Source organism: Miniopterus schreibersii, assembly GCF_964146895.1.
Source record: "Miniopterus schreibersii genome assembly, chromosome: 12".
NCBI lineage: Eukaryota > Metazoa > Chordata > Mammalia > Chiroptera > Miniopteridae > Miniopterus > Miniopterus schreibersii.
This window is the reverse complement of record NC_138112.1, coordinates 2,412,421-2,430,165: the sequence shown is the minus strand read 5'-3', so window position 1 is coordinate 2,430,165 and position 17,745 is coordinate 2,412,421. Positions and strand designations below refer to the sequence as shown.

At 56.4% G+C, this 17,745-nt stretch overlaps 1 protein-coding gene across 3 annotated transcripts; it reads right to left on the bottom strand.

The window, feature by feature from the left end:
- Positions 1-16: 16 nt before the first annotated feature.
- MCAM (melanoma cell adhesion molecule) lies at positions 17-16,479 on the bottom strand. 3 transcript variants are annotated; one of them, XM_081154431.1, is made up of 16 exons: positions 16,357-16,476; positions 14,078-14,202; positions 13,781-13,988; positions 13,632-13,702; positions 13,453-13,540; positions 12,180-12,359; positions 11,953-12,074; positions 11,707-11,869; positions 11,492-11,610; positions 11,280-11,421; positions 10,994-11,115; positions 10,741-10,882; positions 10,561-10,632; positions 10,277-10,424; positions 9,836-9,953; positions 18-9,362 (listed from the first exon to the last, which is right to left on the bottom strand). In XM_081154431.1, the coding sequence occupies exons 1-16, from the start codon at positions 16,421-16,423 to the stop codon at positions 9,333-9,335; spliced, it is 1,917 nt and encodes a 638-aa protein (XP_081010557.1). In that variant the 5' UTR covers positions 16,424-16,476; the 3' UTR covers positions 18-9,332. The 3 variants fall into 3 exon arrangements, with proteins under 3 accessions (XP_081010559.1, XP_081010557.1, XP_081010558.1); XM_081154432.1 differs by lacking the exon at positions 9,836-9,953 and having other exon boundaries at positions 16,357-16,479; XM_081154433.1 differs by lacking the exons at positions 13,453-13,540; positions 13,632-13,702 and having other exon boundaries at positions 17-9,362; positions 16,357-16,444.
- Between the last annotated feature and the right edge of the window lie 1,266 nt (positions 16,480-17,745).

Sequence of the window (17,745 nt, the reverse complement as noted above, 5' to 3'; positions counted from 1 at the left end):
ACACCACCACCTGCTGCAGCCGGAGGGAGAGGATGGGCCGGGAGCTCTTCCTCAAGCAGCACCTGATGGCACGAGCGTCTGTGGAGGCTCTGGAGTGAAGGTCGGCCTGTCTGCTGGCGCCGCCTCTGGGGTGCTAAGATTTCAAAGGAGTGGGATGACAAGGGAGCAGCTGGTGTTTTCTTATTTTATCTGTTTTGGGAGGCACTTGAAGGTGTCCTCAGTCCCCACTTAGAGAGTGTGGGTTTCTAAAAATGGTAGCCTACCTGGGGAACAGTCCAGAAAGCAGTAAGAAGAAGGAGTGCTGTACTCTGGATCCTGATGGAAGACTTAAGGTTTCCTGGGTGAGGAATGTGGTGTGTGCGTGTGTATGTCTGTGGTTGTGTGTGTCCCGTGATAATGAGATTAACTTGCTGTCTGTGTTAATCCCGGGCAGGGACAATTAGCACAAGAGAGTTAGGAAGGAATCTTTTTAAAGCTCCCATGTACTGTGGTATTGTACTGACCCCAGTGTGTATTACAGCTTCAACACTCCCTGTGGCTTGGATTCTACCCTTAGCTAAACTCTTGTATTTTTAGAATTCCCTCCCTTAGCCTTTCCCCTTCCCTCTTTCCTCCTCCTCCTTGTGTCTCTCACTGGCACTTGGCTTGCTGTGACCAGCCTTATTGAAGCCAAATGACTTACAGGATGTTCTTTATTATGTGTGATGGTGTCGGTTTGGTTGGTAGATAGGTGGGGCAAAAGTACGGTTGCTGTGTCATTACAGTCACGTTTGATACCAGCAGCTAACACTAGTCACTCCAAAGCACCGTGTCTCTAGGAACACTGAGTCTGGTAAAGTGAGGCGTTTTCATGGTCATACTATGTAATGACCGGTCTGAGATAGAGGCCTTCAGATACATTCCGTGCCCCCCCTAGAGAGCAGCCTGTGGAGCCAGTTGTCTTGGTGCAGGTGTGTGCCTGTCAGGTCATGAGTGTTTCTGCTGAACCAGAAGGGCAAACATTTGTTTCCAGCCTGGCTTTCTGGCCTGACCGCCCTGAGGCGCTCAGGAAGCCTCATTCACGTGCTCTTCACCTTGTCATCCGTAAAATGCACAGAATAGACAATACGGACTTACTTACCCAGTTTTTCTTCCCAGTGAGTGAATTCCAGCTTACATGGGTGTCTCCCTTTGAACATAAGGTCATTTTTTCAGAAGGGGTTTTTCCTTTGCCCTCCAGGAACAGGGCACCGTCCACATAGTAGCACAGCGCTTTGCTGATAATTAGCACCAGCCCTGCATCGGTGCCACCCAACAACTTGGTTTTCTCTTGTGCCTGGGCTTTGGGGATGTAGCATTTCCTTCCCCTTTCCTATTCACCTTAGGTCCCGTGTACATGTTAATGACCGTGTTCCCCCAGTAACTAGACGCTGTTTAGTGTAGTAAATGACTTTACTGAAGTCGGAGACAGTCTGAGCAGCCAGGCCGCTCGTGTGACTGCAGGCTCCTAAGTAGACTCAGCAGTGTGGAGCACCCTGCCCATCTGCAGGTACTGCTGAGCGGCCTCTCGGGCTCAGCGCACTTGCCCAGAGTCCTGGGCTGACTTCCCAGCACAGTGCAGCCTCTCCCGCACCTGAAGCAATCCTGCTCTTGGACGAATCTGCCCTCCTCAGAATCTAAAGCTTGTTTTTGCCTTTAGATCCACACAGAAACAATTCTCCTTGGATCTGTTTCCTGTCTCGTCATCTTTGTAACTGAAACTTCTCCTAAGGTTTCTCTTGGCTGTCAGCTCTTCCGAGGTCTTTCAGTTTTACTCTCTTATCTCGGAGCCCCTTACGTTCTCATAGTGGGCAGCACGGGGCTTCTCGTTGCTCCGCATGATTGTCCAGTGTCTCCTCTGCAAGGTGGAGCAGAGCGTGGTCCCCCAGGTGCGGAGGCCCTCACTGGGGTGGGGGCAGAGGACAGTGGCAGCGAGAGGAAACAGTAACTTGACGTTCCTTTCTAAAAGCCAGATTAGTGTTTCATTTGTGGTAACATTTACTTTTGTATTTTGTTGAGATTTTGAAGGCCTCTAGACAAAGAACTAAAGTGGCAGCAGGTTCCATGCCTCTCTACACTGAAATGTCCGTATCTGTAGACACTGCCCACAGTCTGAAGATCTATCAAGAGACCACAGCCCTGGCATCCAAAGTCTTCGTTAGAGAGTATGTCCTTGCTTATGCAGGCTCAGGGCAGGTCCACCCTCTTTTCCCAGTGGAGCACTTGTGTGGCTTTCTGGCCCTTCCTGAGCTGGGCTGCAGGTGCTTGTGTTGAACTTGTGCACCACTGATTGGATGGTTAATAGCTTGTCCCCTGTGTATCTGGGGGCATTCAGAGTTCTAGACGCCTGGAAGGTTTTTCCGTTTGGCTGGCGCTCTGTGTGCACCTGGGTCCACGCCTGAGAGTGCCAGGCGATCCTCAGGACAGTTTTCATATGGCTCTTGTTTTGAGGATATTACAGAAACATTAATTTCTTTTTTTTTAAATATATCTTTATTGATTTCAGAGAGAGGAAAGGAGAGGGAGAGATAGATAGATAGAAACATCAATGATGAGAGAGTCATTGATCGGCTGCCTCCTGCATGCCCCCAACTGGGGATCAAGCCTGAAAACCGGGCATGTGCCCCGACCAGGAATTGAACCCCGATCGCCTGGATCCTAGGTCGATGCTCAACCGCTGAGCCACGCTCGGCCGGGCAACATTAATTTCTTAAACTTTTGACTAAGGCCCTAATAAGTCATCCCTCAAACTCCATTTGTATGACAATTTTTAATTCCTTGGCTCTGCTCTGAATTTAACTAAAATTGCCCTTTCACAGGCAGGCTTTGAGTTTTGCCATTTTTGGTAAACTTACCCCTTTCCCTTCTATCACAAATGAGCCCTCCCCTACTAACTTCCAGGTGGGTGAGGTAGAAGCCACTTGGATGGCTCTCCTTTTCTTAAACGCATTAGGCTATTCTATTTAACCCAATCTCCTGCTTTTTGAGTTGCTTTTTAAAAAAATATATCCTCACCTGAGGAAAAGTTTTTATTGATTTTGAGAGAGGAAGGGAGAGAGGGAAGGAGGGAGGGGGAGAGAGAGAGAGAGAGAGAGAGAAACATCGATTGATTGCCTCCCGTATGCACCCCAACTGGGGATTAAAGTCACAACCCAGGCATGTGCCCTTACCAGGAATCGAACCTGCAACCTTTTGGTGTATGGGATGACATTCAACCAACTGAGCCCCCTGGCCAGGGCTCCTGGGTTGCTTTACACAGCCTGCACACCGCAGTAACTGGGTGGCTGCTTTGCAATACTTGCAGTCATTTGCCCCTGCTATCTCCCACTAACACACAGGGCTCTCAAAGTGGGGGAGAACTGTGGGCTCTCAGATACTCCTCCCTGTAGGTAATCCTCCATGTAAATAGTGGGTGGTCATTTCTCCCAATGCCCTCTCCCCTCAGCCCCACTCTAGCGGCTTTCCCACTCTCCCTTTCTCTCCTGGTACAGACTCTCAGCACCAGGGCCCAGGGGTATCATTTTGCTGTTTTGTGGATTAAAAAAAACATTTTGCATGTGTGTTGAGGGGGTGCTTCTCTTCACACTTGAAGTATTTATTTCTTCTATAGAAAAGTAAAATATATTTTATGGTCCAAACAGCAAACTTATAAATGAATTTTTGTAAATTTGTTTGCAAAGTAGGGACTCAGCTGTGTGTTCCGTTTAAGGCACTATTAACAAGACCTAGACCCTTTGTTTTCTTCTTTATTGCGATATAATTGGCATAACATATATTAGTTTTAGGTGTTGTAAGTTTAGTAAGCATCCATTACCATACAAAATTACAGAACTCTTTTTCCTTGTGTTGAGAACTTTTAAGACTTATTCTTGGCAATGTTCACATATATGCTGAGGGTCAACATGGGTGGGTGAGAGTGAGGGTGCGCGCAGAATCTTCTCTGCCTCACCTCACGGTGTCAGGGGCTGCAGAACTTCCTCCAGCTGTTTGCTAGCCCCCCTCTTACTGTTCTCCCTGACTCCGCCCATGGAGTAACTGCCCCGACCGCGGGCCTGTCTGCCAGCTTGTTCATGCAGCAGACAGATGTGAGTGATAAGCATGCGCGAGGTGTCAGCCCTGGCCTTCCCTGCCACCAGGCAGTGGATTCGCTAGTGGCAGGATTGTACTTGGGCTGCCTGGCACTAGCTTTTGGCCCTTCCTGATGAGATTGTGTAGTTTTTACAGCTTTTACATCTCCTTTTAGAGCCATCCTGCTTAACATCAGTTCATGATGCTCCCATTACTCCTATTGTCTTCCTGTAGCCTTGATAATGTCTGGGAGTTTCCTCAGCATAAGTCTCATGGGTACTTTACTGTATTTCAAGTGGAACCTGTGTGGTGGGTTGAGGGGCATGTTGGCTCAGAGCTGCACTGTAGGGCAGTTGAATGTTTAAGCAAAGCGTCTGCCCACAGCTCCCTTTCCAGTCTAGTGCCTTCCTTCACCTTCCTACTGAGCCTTGCGTGTTCCCAATCTCCCTTGTTGGGAGGTTTCCTTATCAGCCTTCTGGGACCTGTCACCGTCTCCCATTCTACTTGGAACTTGTTTCCCAATCCTTCAACAACCTCTGCAGCCAGCCCTGTGTCTTAGAATGGCTGAAGGTGCAGGAGAGGGATGGGCCCTTGTCCTGGGTCCTAATCTTCAACCAGTTTGGTCTCCCTAGAGTCAGGCAGTAAAGTAGACGGAACTCAGTCGGTTCTCAGAAATGTCAGTTTCTGTCTCTTGAGGTAGGGAGCAGAGAGCTTAAGAGACCCTAGACCTGGGTCACAGTCAGTACACCCTCCTAGACTTTCGGGCTTTGTTCCCACCTGACGTGCTCCGGTTCACAGAAAGCATCACCATCGCCTTCCCTGTCCAGTTGCTCTGATCTCCGACTACATTAACAGTCTCTCTAGAATTGCACACACCCGTCCAACACATGGAGGAGGGTGCACCGTGGAAGAAGGTCAAGTTTGTATCTTTGACTGTCCTGTTTGGGAATCCTTTGGATGCAAGAAACAGAAGTACTCAGGGTAAAAGAAAGAGGGCGTCATAGGATGCAGGGTGTTTCCGAGAACCCAGGAGAGGAAATGCAGCTGCCTCTTGCATGGAGCTGGAGCTGGATCCTGTGTGCCTAGGCCTTCAGCCTGTCTGTCCACTTATTGGCATGCACCAGCCCAAAATAGGCACCCCAGCGCTCCAGTCCACGTGGCTCCCAACTCAAGATCACCGTGCAGATTCCCAGTGCCTCTTACGTTAAGAAAGAATGTGCCCCGCCCACCAGTCAGCCTCGCCACCCAGGCCTCAGCAGCATCTCCCTCGGGGGTGAGGGTTCCCAGAGAAGGGGAACAGATGGGACAGGTGCCCTGAAAGTACTTCAGGAGTAAACAATGAGCGTGCTGCTGTTCTGAGCGAGAAAAGGCAGCTGTGGGACTGTCTGGGACATCAAGGAAATTCTTAGGTGTAAATTAATTCAGGTTGCAATCTTTTCTCTTTTTCTTCTCTATGAGTCTTGGCATCCAGTATTTGTTATCTCCCTGTTGAGGACAAGTTTCTCCTGTTGCAGAGCTAGTCTGTTATTAGTGTGACAGTTCTTGGCCCTCACTCAATCTCAGGTTTGTAGCCTCCTTTCATGTTAGAGCGCGTATCACAAATCCCACTGTGGTCGCCATGGCCTTCTGGGCTCCCTTCAGGTTTCAGCACTGCCGTATTCATCCTGTGGCCTGTGTCCCCCCTCACCTCCTCCTCACCCTTCCATTTGGTCTCTCCTGTGTGAGGGTAGCTCCTCAGTAAGACTCGCAGGCCAGCTTCCCTGGGTACCTCAGAAACCATGCAGTGGTTGGGAGTTGTCAGGATATAGTTACATACAGGGCTCAGCTTGGAAGGGAGTTTTTCCTGCGAGCCCCTGGCAGGACACCTTCGCCTTCCCTGCCCAGTGCTTGCTTTGTAGTCCTGTATTAAAACTTTTATGTTTTTATTTTTTAAAACTGAGCTTTTGCTTTCCTCTTTGGTCTTCATCTCATCCTAGAGCTGTCCTGTGTGAGGCATTCCATAGCATACCTTAAACTGTCGGCGCTGTTAGATATGCCTGGGAGGAACCTTACAGTCAAAGATGGCACTGGGCACCTGGAGGCTGGGCTGTCAGACTCATGAGGTCTGGTCTGGGCCCTGGAGCTGAGGAGCAGGGATAGCAGTGCACATGCCCTCAGTGTCCCAGGACATCTGGCTTGGTTTCAAGGTTAGGGATGGGTGCTATGTTTCTTGGTTCTGGAAAACAGCACAAGAGTAAGAGGTGGGGAAGAAGGGGTGCAGGCTCTGTGTGCAAGCTCCTTCCTAGTCCGACGGAAAGTGCTGCCCTTTCCTTGCACAGTGCCTGAGACATGTACTCCCTCCCCTCCGCCTGCACAGAGCAAAGGCCCAAAGCCAGCCTCCCATCTGTGGATTTGACAGCCGAACAAATCCAAAGCGGCGAGTTCTGATTGCCCGTCTCACATTCTGGATTCAGTCCCCAAAAGTCAATGCAAGAGGCACCCTCCACTGCCCCTCACAAGTTCTAGCCCTGAACCAGCCTGGGAGGCAGGGGCTTGCTCAACAAGTGCTCTGTGCAGCTGCTCAGGCCCCGCTGGAGGCAGGCAGTGCCCTCTCCCGGCCTCTGACCCTGCTGGGATGGCCGAGGGTAGCCACCCTCTGCTTAGAGCCTGTAATCTGTTCCCTCCTCCTCAGCCCCCTTCCGTGGCCTCCTGCTGTCGGGGTGAGGAAGCCTGGGGGCGGGTGGGCGCAGTGCCCAGGAGAGGAGATGCTGCCTGCCCTGCCCCTTGTAGTTCCCGTGTCTTGTACCTGCTGAGCCCTGGCTGGCCTGGCCCCTATGAAGCACCCGACACCCGCTTTCTCGCTGTGGTGATTTGGAACTTTTAACCTTATATATCTTTTTCCTTTTGCTTTGTTTAAAACAAAGCAATTTTTAGCACACTGAAGAAAAAAAAAAAAGCTAAACATTCTGTGCCTTTCTAAGGCAGCACTGTATCCCAGGCTGCGTCTTAGAGCTTAATATGGAAACACCAGTCTCAGCCCCGCTCTGCCACGTGTCACTGTCCGCAGGCCAGGGAGGAAGCTGGCACACAGGGTAGCATGGCTGGTCCCTTTCCTGCCATGAGCTTAGTTGGAAGAATGGGCAGGGGACTGGGGGTCCTTTGGTTGGTTCCAGTCAGCCTTAGTTACCAGCTTGAGTGGTGTCTCTGGCAGGACAGCAATGTCCTGTGACTCTGGGTCTGCCTGGACTTCAAGTCCCAGCCTCCAGATCCCAGGATGACCGCTGTGTGGGAGAGCCAGGTGGACTCTCCTGAGAAGGGTGGTTTTGTCTTCCATTTTGGTGGATCCTGAACTGGCCTAGACCTCCTGCCTCTCCCTTGCGTGTGAAGCTTCATACTTAAAGCATTAAGCAGCTGGTGCCTCCATGGGATCGTTTTCCCTGGGAAGGCAGCAGGAAAGGTGTCCCGACACCTGTCCTCATATGGTGGCCACTAGGTTTCGGGGGGGGGGGGGGAATGTTTTCTATATGACGGCATCTTCCTTCTCTCCCCTTCCTCGGTTTCCCCACCTCATCAAGGAGGTGGAGAGTCCCTCTGACGCCCCATTTGACTGCACATCCTGGTCTGGGCGGGGCTGCAGAGCCGTGTGTGTCAGTGTTAAACATGAAAACTTAGGTGGGATTTTTGTTGGCTATTTTAAAAATGTGTCATTAATATAAAAAATTTTATATTAGTATTTAATCTTTCTCACATGTAAAGAAAGAAAAACAGAAGGTAAATATTCTTACAGAGACTAGCAGAGCTTTAAGATTCGTTTCATTTTAAGTCCATTTTTTGCCAGTGTATTAATGTTTAGAGGTCTGTTATACTAATGTTATTTATTAATTTTTTTCATTTATATAGTTAACTAAAGAGCTTTTCCAAGCACCCATGTCTGTAAAGTATTTTTAAATAAAGTTTCTTTTGTTGTAGCCGACTTGAGTTCCTGCTTTCCCGGGGGGCGGAGGATAACTGGGGAGCTATAGGCCTGCTCATCACAGGTCTGCATACTGCCTGCCGCTTCTGGGGCAAGTGCAGGTGACAGGAAGCCCGCCAGGCTTTGGGCGCCTGCTGCCGAGCAGTGGGGGTCGCCCAGTGGTGGAGCTGAACCACTTGCTCTGCTGCAGCTGCCAGGGTGGTGGTCCTTCTGGACAGTTCCACGTGTAGCCCAGGCCACCGTGGTTCCCACAGCGAAGGAAGCGCAGTGAAAGGGTTCTGGGACAACCAAGCTTTATTCTCCATGTGTGCGCATGTGTGTGTGTGTGTGTGTGTGTGTGCGCGCGCGCGCACACGTGCGTAAAGGAAGCTTTGCAAATTTACAACCTAACAAAACCACACACACAGATACACACACACGCTCTGGCCCCAGTTTCTCATCCTTAAAGCACCATCCTCCCACTGGGGTCCTTCTTTTGGGGGTCTAGGTCCATTAGCTCAATTTGTAGAAGTTTGGTGCTAGTATAACTGATCTTAATCCCCTTAAAGGACCACATGGACCTCATCTCTGCCCTACTCTCGCCTTTCAGTCTATGATCACGAGCTGACTGAACAGAGGGGCTGTGCTCCATGGCCTCCACTCTGGGAACGTGCTCAGCTTCCCCGCTGCAGGGACAGAGATAGAGCCAGCGCATCTTTGAAGGAATGACACCAGTTCCTGGCTTCTGCCCAGGGAAAGGGGTGTCACAAAAGGGACTCCTGCAGGCAGGCAGGCAGGCAGGCAGGCAACTGGTCTCCACACTGCTGGGCAGGCTCACGCCAGGGCACACCACACGCCACCCGGGGAGGAGGGCCTGGCTCAGTGTGCCCCACCTGCAGTGATACACTCAACCGTGAAGCCAGCTATGGGGCAGGAACCCCCTCAAGGCAAACAGGCCACCTGGTTCCGCAGCTGTTGGTAGAAGACGGTGACATATATCCACCATGTGGGTAAAGAGAAAACGTTCTGCAAGGAGCCCTCCTACCGCCTCCTGAACATCGAGCCCCTTGGGAATGAGCAGCACTCAACACTTCAAGACGGTGGGGTGGCCCCAGGAGGGGCTGCCAGGGCCGCGTGAGGTCCTGCTTGGGAGCGCCCTGGTCCTGGCCAGCCCTCTGAAGTGGGGTCTGCAGGTGAGGGGCAGGGGTGGTCTCTGTCCTTCACTTGAGAGGCTTTGGTGACAGTCCTGAGTGCTGGGGAGGGCGAGCAGGGAGCAGACGCGCCAGCGGAAGCGGAGCTCAGTGTGGCTCCGTGGCTAGTGCCTCAGATCGATGTATTTCTCTCCCTAAAAATGGGGGGAGAGAAGTGAGAGGGGACATGGAGATGAGGAGCAGAGCTCAGTGTGCGGGCACCAGGAGGGACGAAGCACGAGCGGATGCGCCAGGTGCAGCAGCCCGCAGGGGAGCCCGGCGGGCAGGGGGCAGGCGGCAGGCGGCAGGCGGCATGCGGCAGTCTAGGCCCCGAGGCAGCCGGGCCCCTTCACAGCCCGCGGCCTGAGCCGCAAGTGCCGTCTGGGAAATGGTGATGGCGAGGGGACGGGTCTTTGCTCTCAGTCCTGGGAGCTACCTTGTCCAGGGTCCCTCAGCCACTTGCCTGGCCCTACCATCTGTGAATAGTGTTAGGGGGCAAGATGGGGTCTGCTCCCAATCTCCAGCAGAGAAAAAGGACAAAGTTAGTTTCGGGGGGAGAACCGTAAGCCCCTGTTGTCCCCAGTCCCTGAAGCTTTGTCAGGCACTGGCCATAGCAACTGCCTCCTACCTGGTTTCCTGGAGCCCTCTTGTCACCGTTGCTGCCCTGTAGGAGGCCCATCTCTTCTGGGAGCTTATCTGACTTAACTTCAACTACAAAGTCACTCTTACGAGATGGGGGCAGCGTTCTGGGAGGAGGAAGGGAGGCAAGAGGTTGGCAACTCGGGGGGGAAGGAAGGACAGGGGCCCTTGGAAAGGACTGGGCTGGGCGATGGGCTCTTCAGTGCCCTGGGGCGAGCACGGGGAAGGGAAACGGGTAATGCGTGAAAGGGAGGCGGTGTGATTAACGGAAGCTTGGAGGTGGGTAGGAAAGCACGGAGCACTCAGACCCCGTCCCACTCCTGCTCCTGAGGGGTGAGGGGGCGCCGGGCAAGCAGGGGAACATCCTGAGGAAGCAGCAAGCTGGGTAGCACAAGATGGGTGGGGGCAGGGTGCCAGGAACAGCGCTTACATCTCTTGTTTGCCTGACCGCCCACAAGGCAGCTTGCCCTTCTTGTAGAAGAAATAGAGGACAGCACCCAGCAGAGCCAGGACCAGGAGGCACACTGTCACAGCCACGATGACCACACCCTTGCTTTTGGGCTCCGGCAGCTTCTTCTCTGTCCCACAAAGACACTCCTAGTCAGCCCCCGCCCCAGGCTGCCAGGTTTCCATCGCTGCCCACCCAGCCAAGGGCTGGCAGAAGAGGGCTTCCCAGGGGCGGCAGGGCAGAATGAGGGGCCAGGCCCAGCATACCTGTGGAGGTGCTGTTGGCTCTGGCATGAGGGCTTACAGTGGTGGTGGTGAGCCCAGTGGTTCTGTTGGACTCTGGTGGGAGACCAATTAAGTGGGTTGGGACAGAGGTTTGGAAAAGCATAAGCTGATGCCCATGCCTGGACATGCCCCTGGACATACTCTGCAGGGTAAGGCCCTTACCCAGCTCCAGGAAAATGATGGTGGTATTTCTGCCCAGGGAGTTGGAAGCCACACACTCAGCACCGGTCTCCAACAGCTCTGGAGTCACAAGGACATTCAGGATGCTCAGGACACTCTGTGGACCTTGGTCTTGCTCGCTTGCCTACAAGGAAGGAGCAGCCGCTCAGGGGCTGGGGGTGTCCAGAGGCGGCAGTGAAGCCAGGCAGGAATCAGCGGGAGCACAGAGCACGGAAAGATGAGGGTGCCTGCTCACCTTGCCGCCCACACTCCAGGAGATGGTGGGCCGAGGATGTCCTGACGCCTCACAAGACAGATTCAACACCATGTTCTCCTGAACCCACATCTTCCTTTCCTTCAATGCCATCCATGGAGGTCCTGGAGGGGCAGGGGTGGGTGAGGCAGCGAACTCTGCTGGCCTACCTCCCCCTCCCCACTGAGTACTCCAGGGCAGTGGGAGGCCTTTTGTCCTCAAAGAGCTTGAAACACCCAATTTGGGGTGGCTTCAAGGGGCCACACGATCTCTGCTCAAAGGGCCTCACCAAAAATGGCCACGTTGACCAGCTGTGTGGAGTTCAGGCCGGGTACACTGGGCACAGATGCCACACAGCGGTATCCTCCCTCTGCCTCCCGGTTCAGGTTGTGTAAGTCAAGCACAGGCCCCTGGCCCAGCACCCTGCCTGTCTGGGGTGAGAGATGTGTCAGAAGTCACTCCTGACTTCACCCACCCGCAGCCCCAGGGCCGCCTTGGTACCTTTTCTCTCAGCCACTGGAACTCAAGGGCTTGGTTACTCTCTGCTTCACAAGTCAGGGTGAGGTTGCTGCCCTCTTGGCTTTCAGGGGCTGCGGGGCTCACCAAGACATCAGACACATCTGGGGACACAGCAACAGTGTCAGCGCTGTGGGGCAGGGTGGGGTGGATTCCCTCTTGCCTGGCCAAGTCCCCGTCCTGGGCCCCCAGCCCCTCACAGTTCACCAGCAGCTCCTGTTGGTCACTCAGCAGGGAAGCCGTGGTTTCCAGGTCCAGGCCCTGACACTCGTAGAGCCCGCTGTGCTCCTTCTGGGCAGGGGCCAGGACCAGGACCCCGTTGTCAACGGTCGTCTCCTCCACCATCTCCCTGGTGCTGCGGTTCTGGGGGAGGATGACAGGTGAGCAGAGTACCCTCTGCCCCCTCACATCCCAGTCGGCACCCGGGTGTACAACGCCCTTGGCACCTGCTTGCTGATGCTGAAGTGGGGTGGGGGGTTGCCATCAGCCAAACACCTGATTTCCACGCGATCCCCTTCCTTAAGCGCTCCCACGGGCTCCACTTCCAACCACACTTTCTCTGCTGGGTCTGCACAGCAAAGGGGGTAGCTCGCTGCCCACACTGCCACGCTGGGTGGGGAGAGGACAGCAGGAGTCTCCCCCAGGCGGGGCCCCAATTCAAGTCAGTACTCACAGAAAACAGGGACAGTGACTTCCCTCGACTCCTTCATGTGGTTCCCACTGGGCAGCCTGTAGCTGAGCTCACAGTAAAAGTGGGCATCTTTGTCTTCCTTAAGCAGCTGGGCCTTCAGGACGCTCCGCAAGGTGTACAGACCACTGGACTCCACAATCTGGGACGACTGGATGTGGACCTCTGGGCAGGGAGGAAGGGGAGGGGGCTTGGCCTCAGCCTACCTCTGACCCACTGTGGTCTCTGCAGGAGTTGGCAGAGGAGACCTGAAGGGACCCCATCTGTACTTGCCCAGGGCCAGGTACAAAAGGCAAGCTGCCACCCTTCAACCCAGCACCGTCACTGCTCGTTACCTACCCAAGACAAACACACATAGCACACATACAAGGGTGTGTGCAAATGATGCTGCAGTGACGGAAAAAACACATGAGGAAACACTCTAGAGGCCCACTAACACGAGGACGAATGGAACACTGGGCAGCATGCTGAACAATCAGGTCCGTCTAAACAGACTGACCTGCACAGGTTTCCAAGGCTCATGTCAAAGGGAACACGAAACCATACAAAAGCGTGTACTACACACCACCACTGAGACCAGGTGTTCTCCACCTCGGCACCGTTGCCATTTTGGACCTGATAATCCTTTGCTGGGGGCTGTCCTGTGCTTGTAGGATGTTTAGCAGCATCCCTGACCTCTGCCCACTGGGTGCCACTAAGCATCCCTCCATTCGTGACAACTAAAAATACCTCCGGACATTGTCAAATGTCCTGGAGAGGGGGAAGAACCGCCCCTGGTTGAGAAATACTAATTTAGGTAATAAAAAACAAAAGCCTTTGTTTACATATGTAAGGACATAGAAATAGGCTTAAAAGAACACACACTAGCCCTGGCCAGTTTGGCTCAGTGGTTAGAGCATCGACCCATGGAATGAAGGGTCCTGGGTTCAGTTCCAGCCAAGGGCACGTACCTGAGTTGCAGGCTCGATCCCAGCCCCGGTCAGGGTACATGCGGGAGGCAACTGATTGATATGTCTCTCTCTCTCTCCTTCCACTCTCTGAAAAGCAATGGAAAAAATATCCTTGGGTGATTAAAAAAACACACACACTAATAGTAGAGATGAATTCTAGGGCAGGGTGTGTATCTGGGGCAGGGAGGAAATCTTCCTTCTAGATTTTTAATACAGTTTAAATTCTTATGAAAACATTTTCAAGTGCACTTTAAAAAAAAGTAAAATAAAATGTAAGGTGGTTTTTAAGGGCTGAGAGGACTACTTACGGTTCTTCTGCTCCTTCAGGGGCCGGCCGTTCTTGTACCAGATGACTTGAGGAACCGGGTACCCATTCCTCCCCACACAGGTAGCAACCTAAGAAGGACAGGATGAGTCTTCCTCCCTGAGACCTCGCCAAGCCCCACCTTAACTCCTCCTACCACCTGGCCACCTCCAAGTAGCTCACCTCCTCAGGCTCCCTACTGTTCACAGAAATGCCCAAGCCATTGGCCTGGATGCTTGGCTCCTCTGGAGCTTCTACAGGGAGAGAAATGGGGGACATGGGACCAGCACTTCATCCACCCACATTGCCCGCAAGGCAGGAGGGGCACTCACTGTAGACACGGAGCTGGATTCGATGCTCCTGGGACCGAGGGCGCTTGCCCTGGCACAGGAAGATGCGCTCATCATGGGGGGTGACATCTGTCAGGGCCAGGGTGGGCCCTTTGTCCTGGAGGCTGAGCCGATGCTGGTACTCCCCAGGCTCGCTCTCCCCTCGGCCCTGGCGCACGCGGAAGATGAGTGTCGGCTTCTCCTTATGGACCTGAAGGGAGGCAGTAGAGGAGGGGGTGCTGGGCTACAGGCAGGGTGCCGTCTCCCCACCGTTGTGCCCTCTGCAGCCTCAGCACTCACAGAGAACCAGTCAGCGTGGCTGAAGTTGCCCAGGGAATGGGAGGGGCCACACTTGAGCAGGGCTGTGCTGCCCACTTCCACCTCCACCAGCTCCGGCTCCGGCTGCTCCGCCGCTCCGGGCACACCTGGGGGTGAGGGAAACCCAGCAGTTGTGTCAGCTCCAGCTGCCCTCCACCCCCTCCTTGCACACCCGCTCACTGCAGCTGTTCTTCCTGCCACTTCGGACGTCTGAAGGGGCTGTCCTCCCCCAACCCTCAACCACTCTCTACTCTTTGCCTCGGACCAGCCCTCTTCCAGTTCAGGGGAGTTGGGATGGTCATCCCTGGTCATTGGAGCAGAGACCCAGACAGCCAGGCCCCTCCCAGACGAGGTGGCGAGAGGGGCAACCCAGGCTTCGCGCCAAAAGGAAGGCCCCCTTTCCTCCCAGGCCCCTCCTCTCCAAGTGAGCTCAGAGTGTGGGAATGTAGGGTATGTGCCAGGCTGGGCACACAGGCCGCTTTGTGTCCCCACACCCAGAGGAAGACATCACTACTCTACCTTTTGCCCCTCAAAACCCCTCTCCAAGTCCCCCACAAGACACACTGGTTCAATACTGGCCAGAAGCTCCCCTTTCATGTTCCCTAAGCAGCACCTCCATGAACACCCCGCACAATCAGGGGACCCATCCTGGGAGTCTTGTGAGTATGCAGGGGTCACAGTCTCTCCTAGGGGTCAAGACAAGGGCCAGGCAGTGGGCAGGAATGACGTCAGTGGTGCCAGTGTGCTGCCTGCTCTGTCAGGAGGTGATGTCACTTGATGCCCGCTGCCTGGACTCTGGGACCCAGTCTGCCTGGCCTCACTCTGGGACGCAGTCTGCCTAAACTTTCCCTGGGATCCCGTCTGCCTGGCCTCACTCTGGGACCCAGTCTGCCTGGCCTCACTCTGGGACCCAGTCTGCCTAAACTTTCCCTGGGATCCCGTCTGCCTGGCCTCACTCTGGGATCCCGTCTGCCTGGCCTCACTCTGGGATCCCGTCTGCCTAAACTTACCCTGGGATCCCGTCTGCCTAAACTCACTCCGGGACTCCATCTGCCTAAACTCACTCTGGGATCCCGTCTGCCTAAACTTACCCTGGGATCCCGTCTGCCTGGCCTCACTCTGGGACCCAGTCTGTCTGGACTCACCCTGGGATCCCGTCTGCCTGGCCTCACTCTGGGACCCAGTCTGCCTAAACTCACTCTGGGACCCAGTCTGCCTAAACTCACTCCAGGACTCCGTCTGCCTAAACTCACTCTGGGACCCAGTCTGCCTGGGCTCTGGGTTGTTGCCCTGGTCTGGCTCCCAGACAAGGAGGACAGATGCAATGGTCCTCAGGCCCCAGCAGAAGCCTCAGATCCCTGGTTCCCTTCCCCCAGATCTAGAAGAGCGGGCGGGGTGGGCTGGACCTGCGGACGCTGTGGAGCTTGACTTAGCCCCTTCCCCAGAAACAGCTGGGGAGGCAGCAGCCCCGGTTACCCCCGGACGCTGTCGCACTGGGCATCAGACCGAGGAGCTGGCTATACCTCGTCCTCCCCTGGCCCAGCCGGACAGCGGCTGCGATCTGGGAGAAGGAGCCAAAAGAAACCTGCGGCACCGCCGCGGCCATACAAGGGCAGCGCGGACGCCCGAGCGCCGCCCCGAGCTAGCCCGCGCCGGCTCCCCGAGGGGCCCACGCCCCGAGCTGCAACAGGTGCAGCGCGCTCCCGCTCCCGGAGCCGCGACCTCCTCCCGCACCCGCGACCCCGTCCGGGTGGACGCCGGCGACCCGCACCCCCCCAGCCCCGGCCGGCGCCCCGCCCGACGGCGGCGCCCCGCACCTCCCCCAGCCCCGGCCGGCGCCCCGCTCGGGCGGGAGCCGCCCATCCCGGCCCCGCACCTCCAGCCTGGCTCGCAGCCCGCGCTCCGGGAGAGGGGGGAGGGCAGGCGCGCCCCTCCAGCTAGGAAAGCTGCCTCTTCAGCAACAGGCGGGCGCGGCATCCACGATTTGGGGAGCGTGCTCTCTAGCTGCGCACCCCGCCACCACTCCCAGTGCGGGCCCCAGAGCAAAGCACCTGAGGAGTCCCCCCGCGCCCCTGCGGCTCGGCCGCACCCCTTCCCGCGCGGCCCGCAGCCGCCCCCGCCCCCCCACTCCCGCGCCCGGTACTGGAATCGAGGCTGCAAACTGGCTGGACGGAGTGGCGCGCGCCGGCGCCGGGACCCGGGAAGGAGGGGCGCGCGCAGCTCGGGCCACCCGGGTGCGGGCCCCCAGCGACCTCACTCACCCGCGGCGCGGCGACAGCAGCAGCAGGCGGCCAGCAGGAAGGCGCAGAGGAGCCCGGACGGCCCCATGCTTCCCAGCGGAGGGCGAGCGCCAAGTGAGGCGGCTCCCGGACCGCAGCGCTGACGTCAGCGGGGGGGAGGGAGGGAGGGAGGGAGGGGGGAGGGAGGGGGGAAGAGGAGGGGGAGGGGGAGGGGAGGGGGAAGAGGAGGGGAGGGGAGGGGGGAGAGGAGGGGGAGAGGGAGGGGGAGGTGGGAAGAGGAGGGGAGGGGAGGGGAAGGGAAGGGGGAGGGAGGGGGAGGGGAGGGTAGAGGGAGGGGAGGGGAGGGGAGGAGGAGGGCATGGGGGAGAGGGGGGCCGAGCGCAGGTGGCCCCGCCCCGCCGCCCTCCTGGGTCCCCTGCTGGGCCCGGGGCGCCACTGCCCTGGGGGGGTCGTCGGCGCACCGCAGAGCCCCACCCCGGGCGAAGCCAGAGTCGGCCTCCAGCCCCCAGCTTGGGACGGGTGCGCGGGCAGAGACAGGTATCTCTGGCCGGACCGACCCCGGAGGCTGCAGCAAGGGGATGCCGGCAGGAGTGGCCAGAGTCGCCCGGTCAGAACCAGCAGCGCTCACCCCCGCTCAGCCCCTACCAGCCAGTGCAGCCCTGGCGGACCTCCTGGCGGAGGAGCCGCGGACCCGGGCCGCCCATTCAGGTCCCCTCTCCGCCTCCGCCTGCACCCGCCAGACCCCCGTCCCATAGAAATCAGCCGGCCACGGTCGCGGCCCGGGACTGCTCTACTGCGACTGCCGCCGCCCCGCACGGCCCCGCCTCGCGGTGCTGGCCTTTTGAGGGAACAAAGCCGGGCCGGACCCCGCAGACCCAGGGTTACCGTCCGGGGCAGGGGGCAGGGGAGATGGTGCCTTAGGGCTGCTCCTCCGAGCCCGAGCCCGAGCCCGAGCCCGAGCCCCTGCAGGGCCGTCCTTGACTAAAGGAAGGGGGCAGGGAGCTGAACTCACGGGCCCAAGGCCTTTTCTCACTTGTCCAAGCCCAGGCCTTCAGAATTTTTTCCTGGACTCTTTGCTTATTGAGTGCTTAGCCTGGGACTCAGTTTCCTCTCACCCGAATGAGTTAATTGGGTACAAGTTCTCCAGCTTGACCCCAGAAAACCTGTTCCCATTCCTGGCAGTTGAAAGGACCCCTACTACAGCCGGGCTCCACGCGGGCCACCCAGCGACCCCCAGGCTCCCCAACAGTGCGATTGCTGCTCAGGAGCTGGGGGTGGGGCCTGGAGGAGGAATCAGATCTGGCTTCAGGCAGCCGGGCCTGAGTGGGGTCTGCCACACAGCGGGGTGTGGGCAGCCTGCAGCTCCCCTTCTCCCCAAACCCTGTTCTTCTGGCCTCTTGAACTATGGCT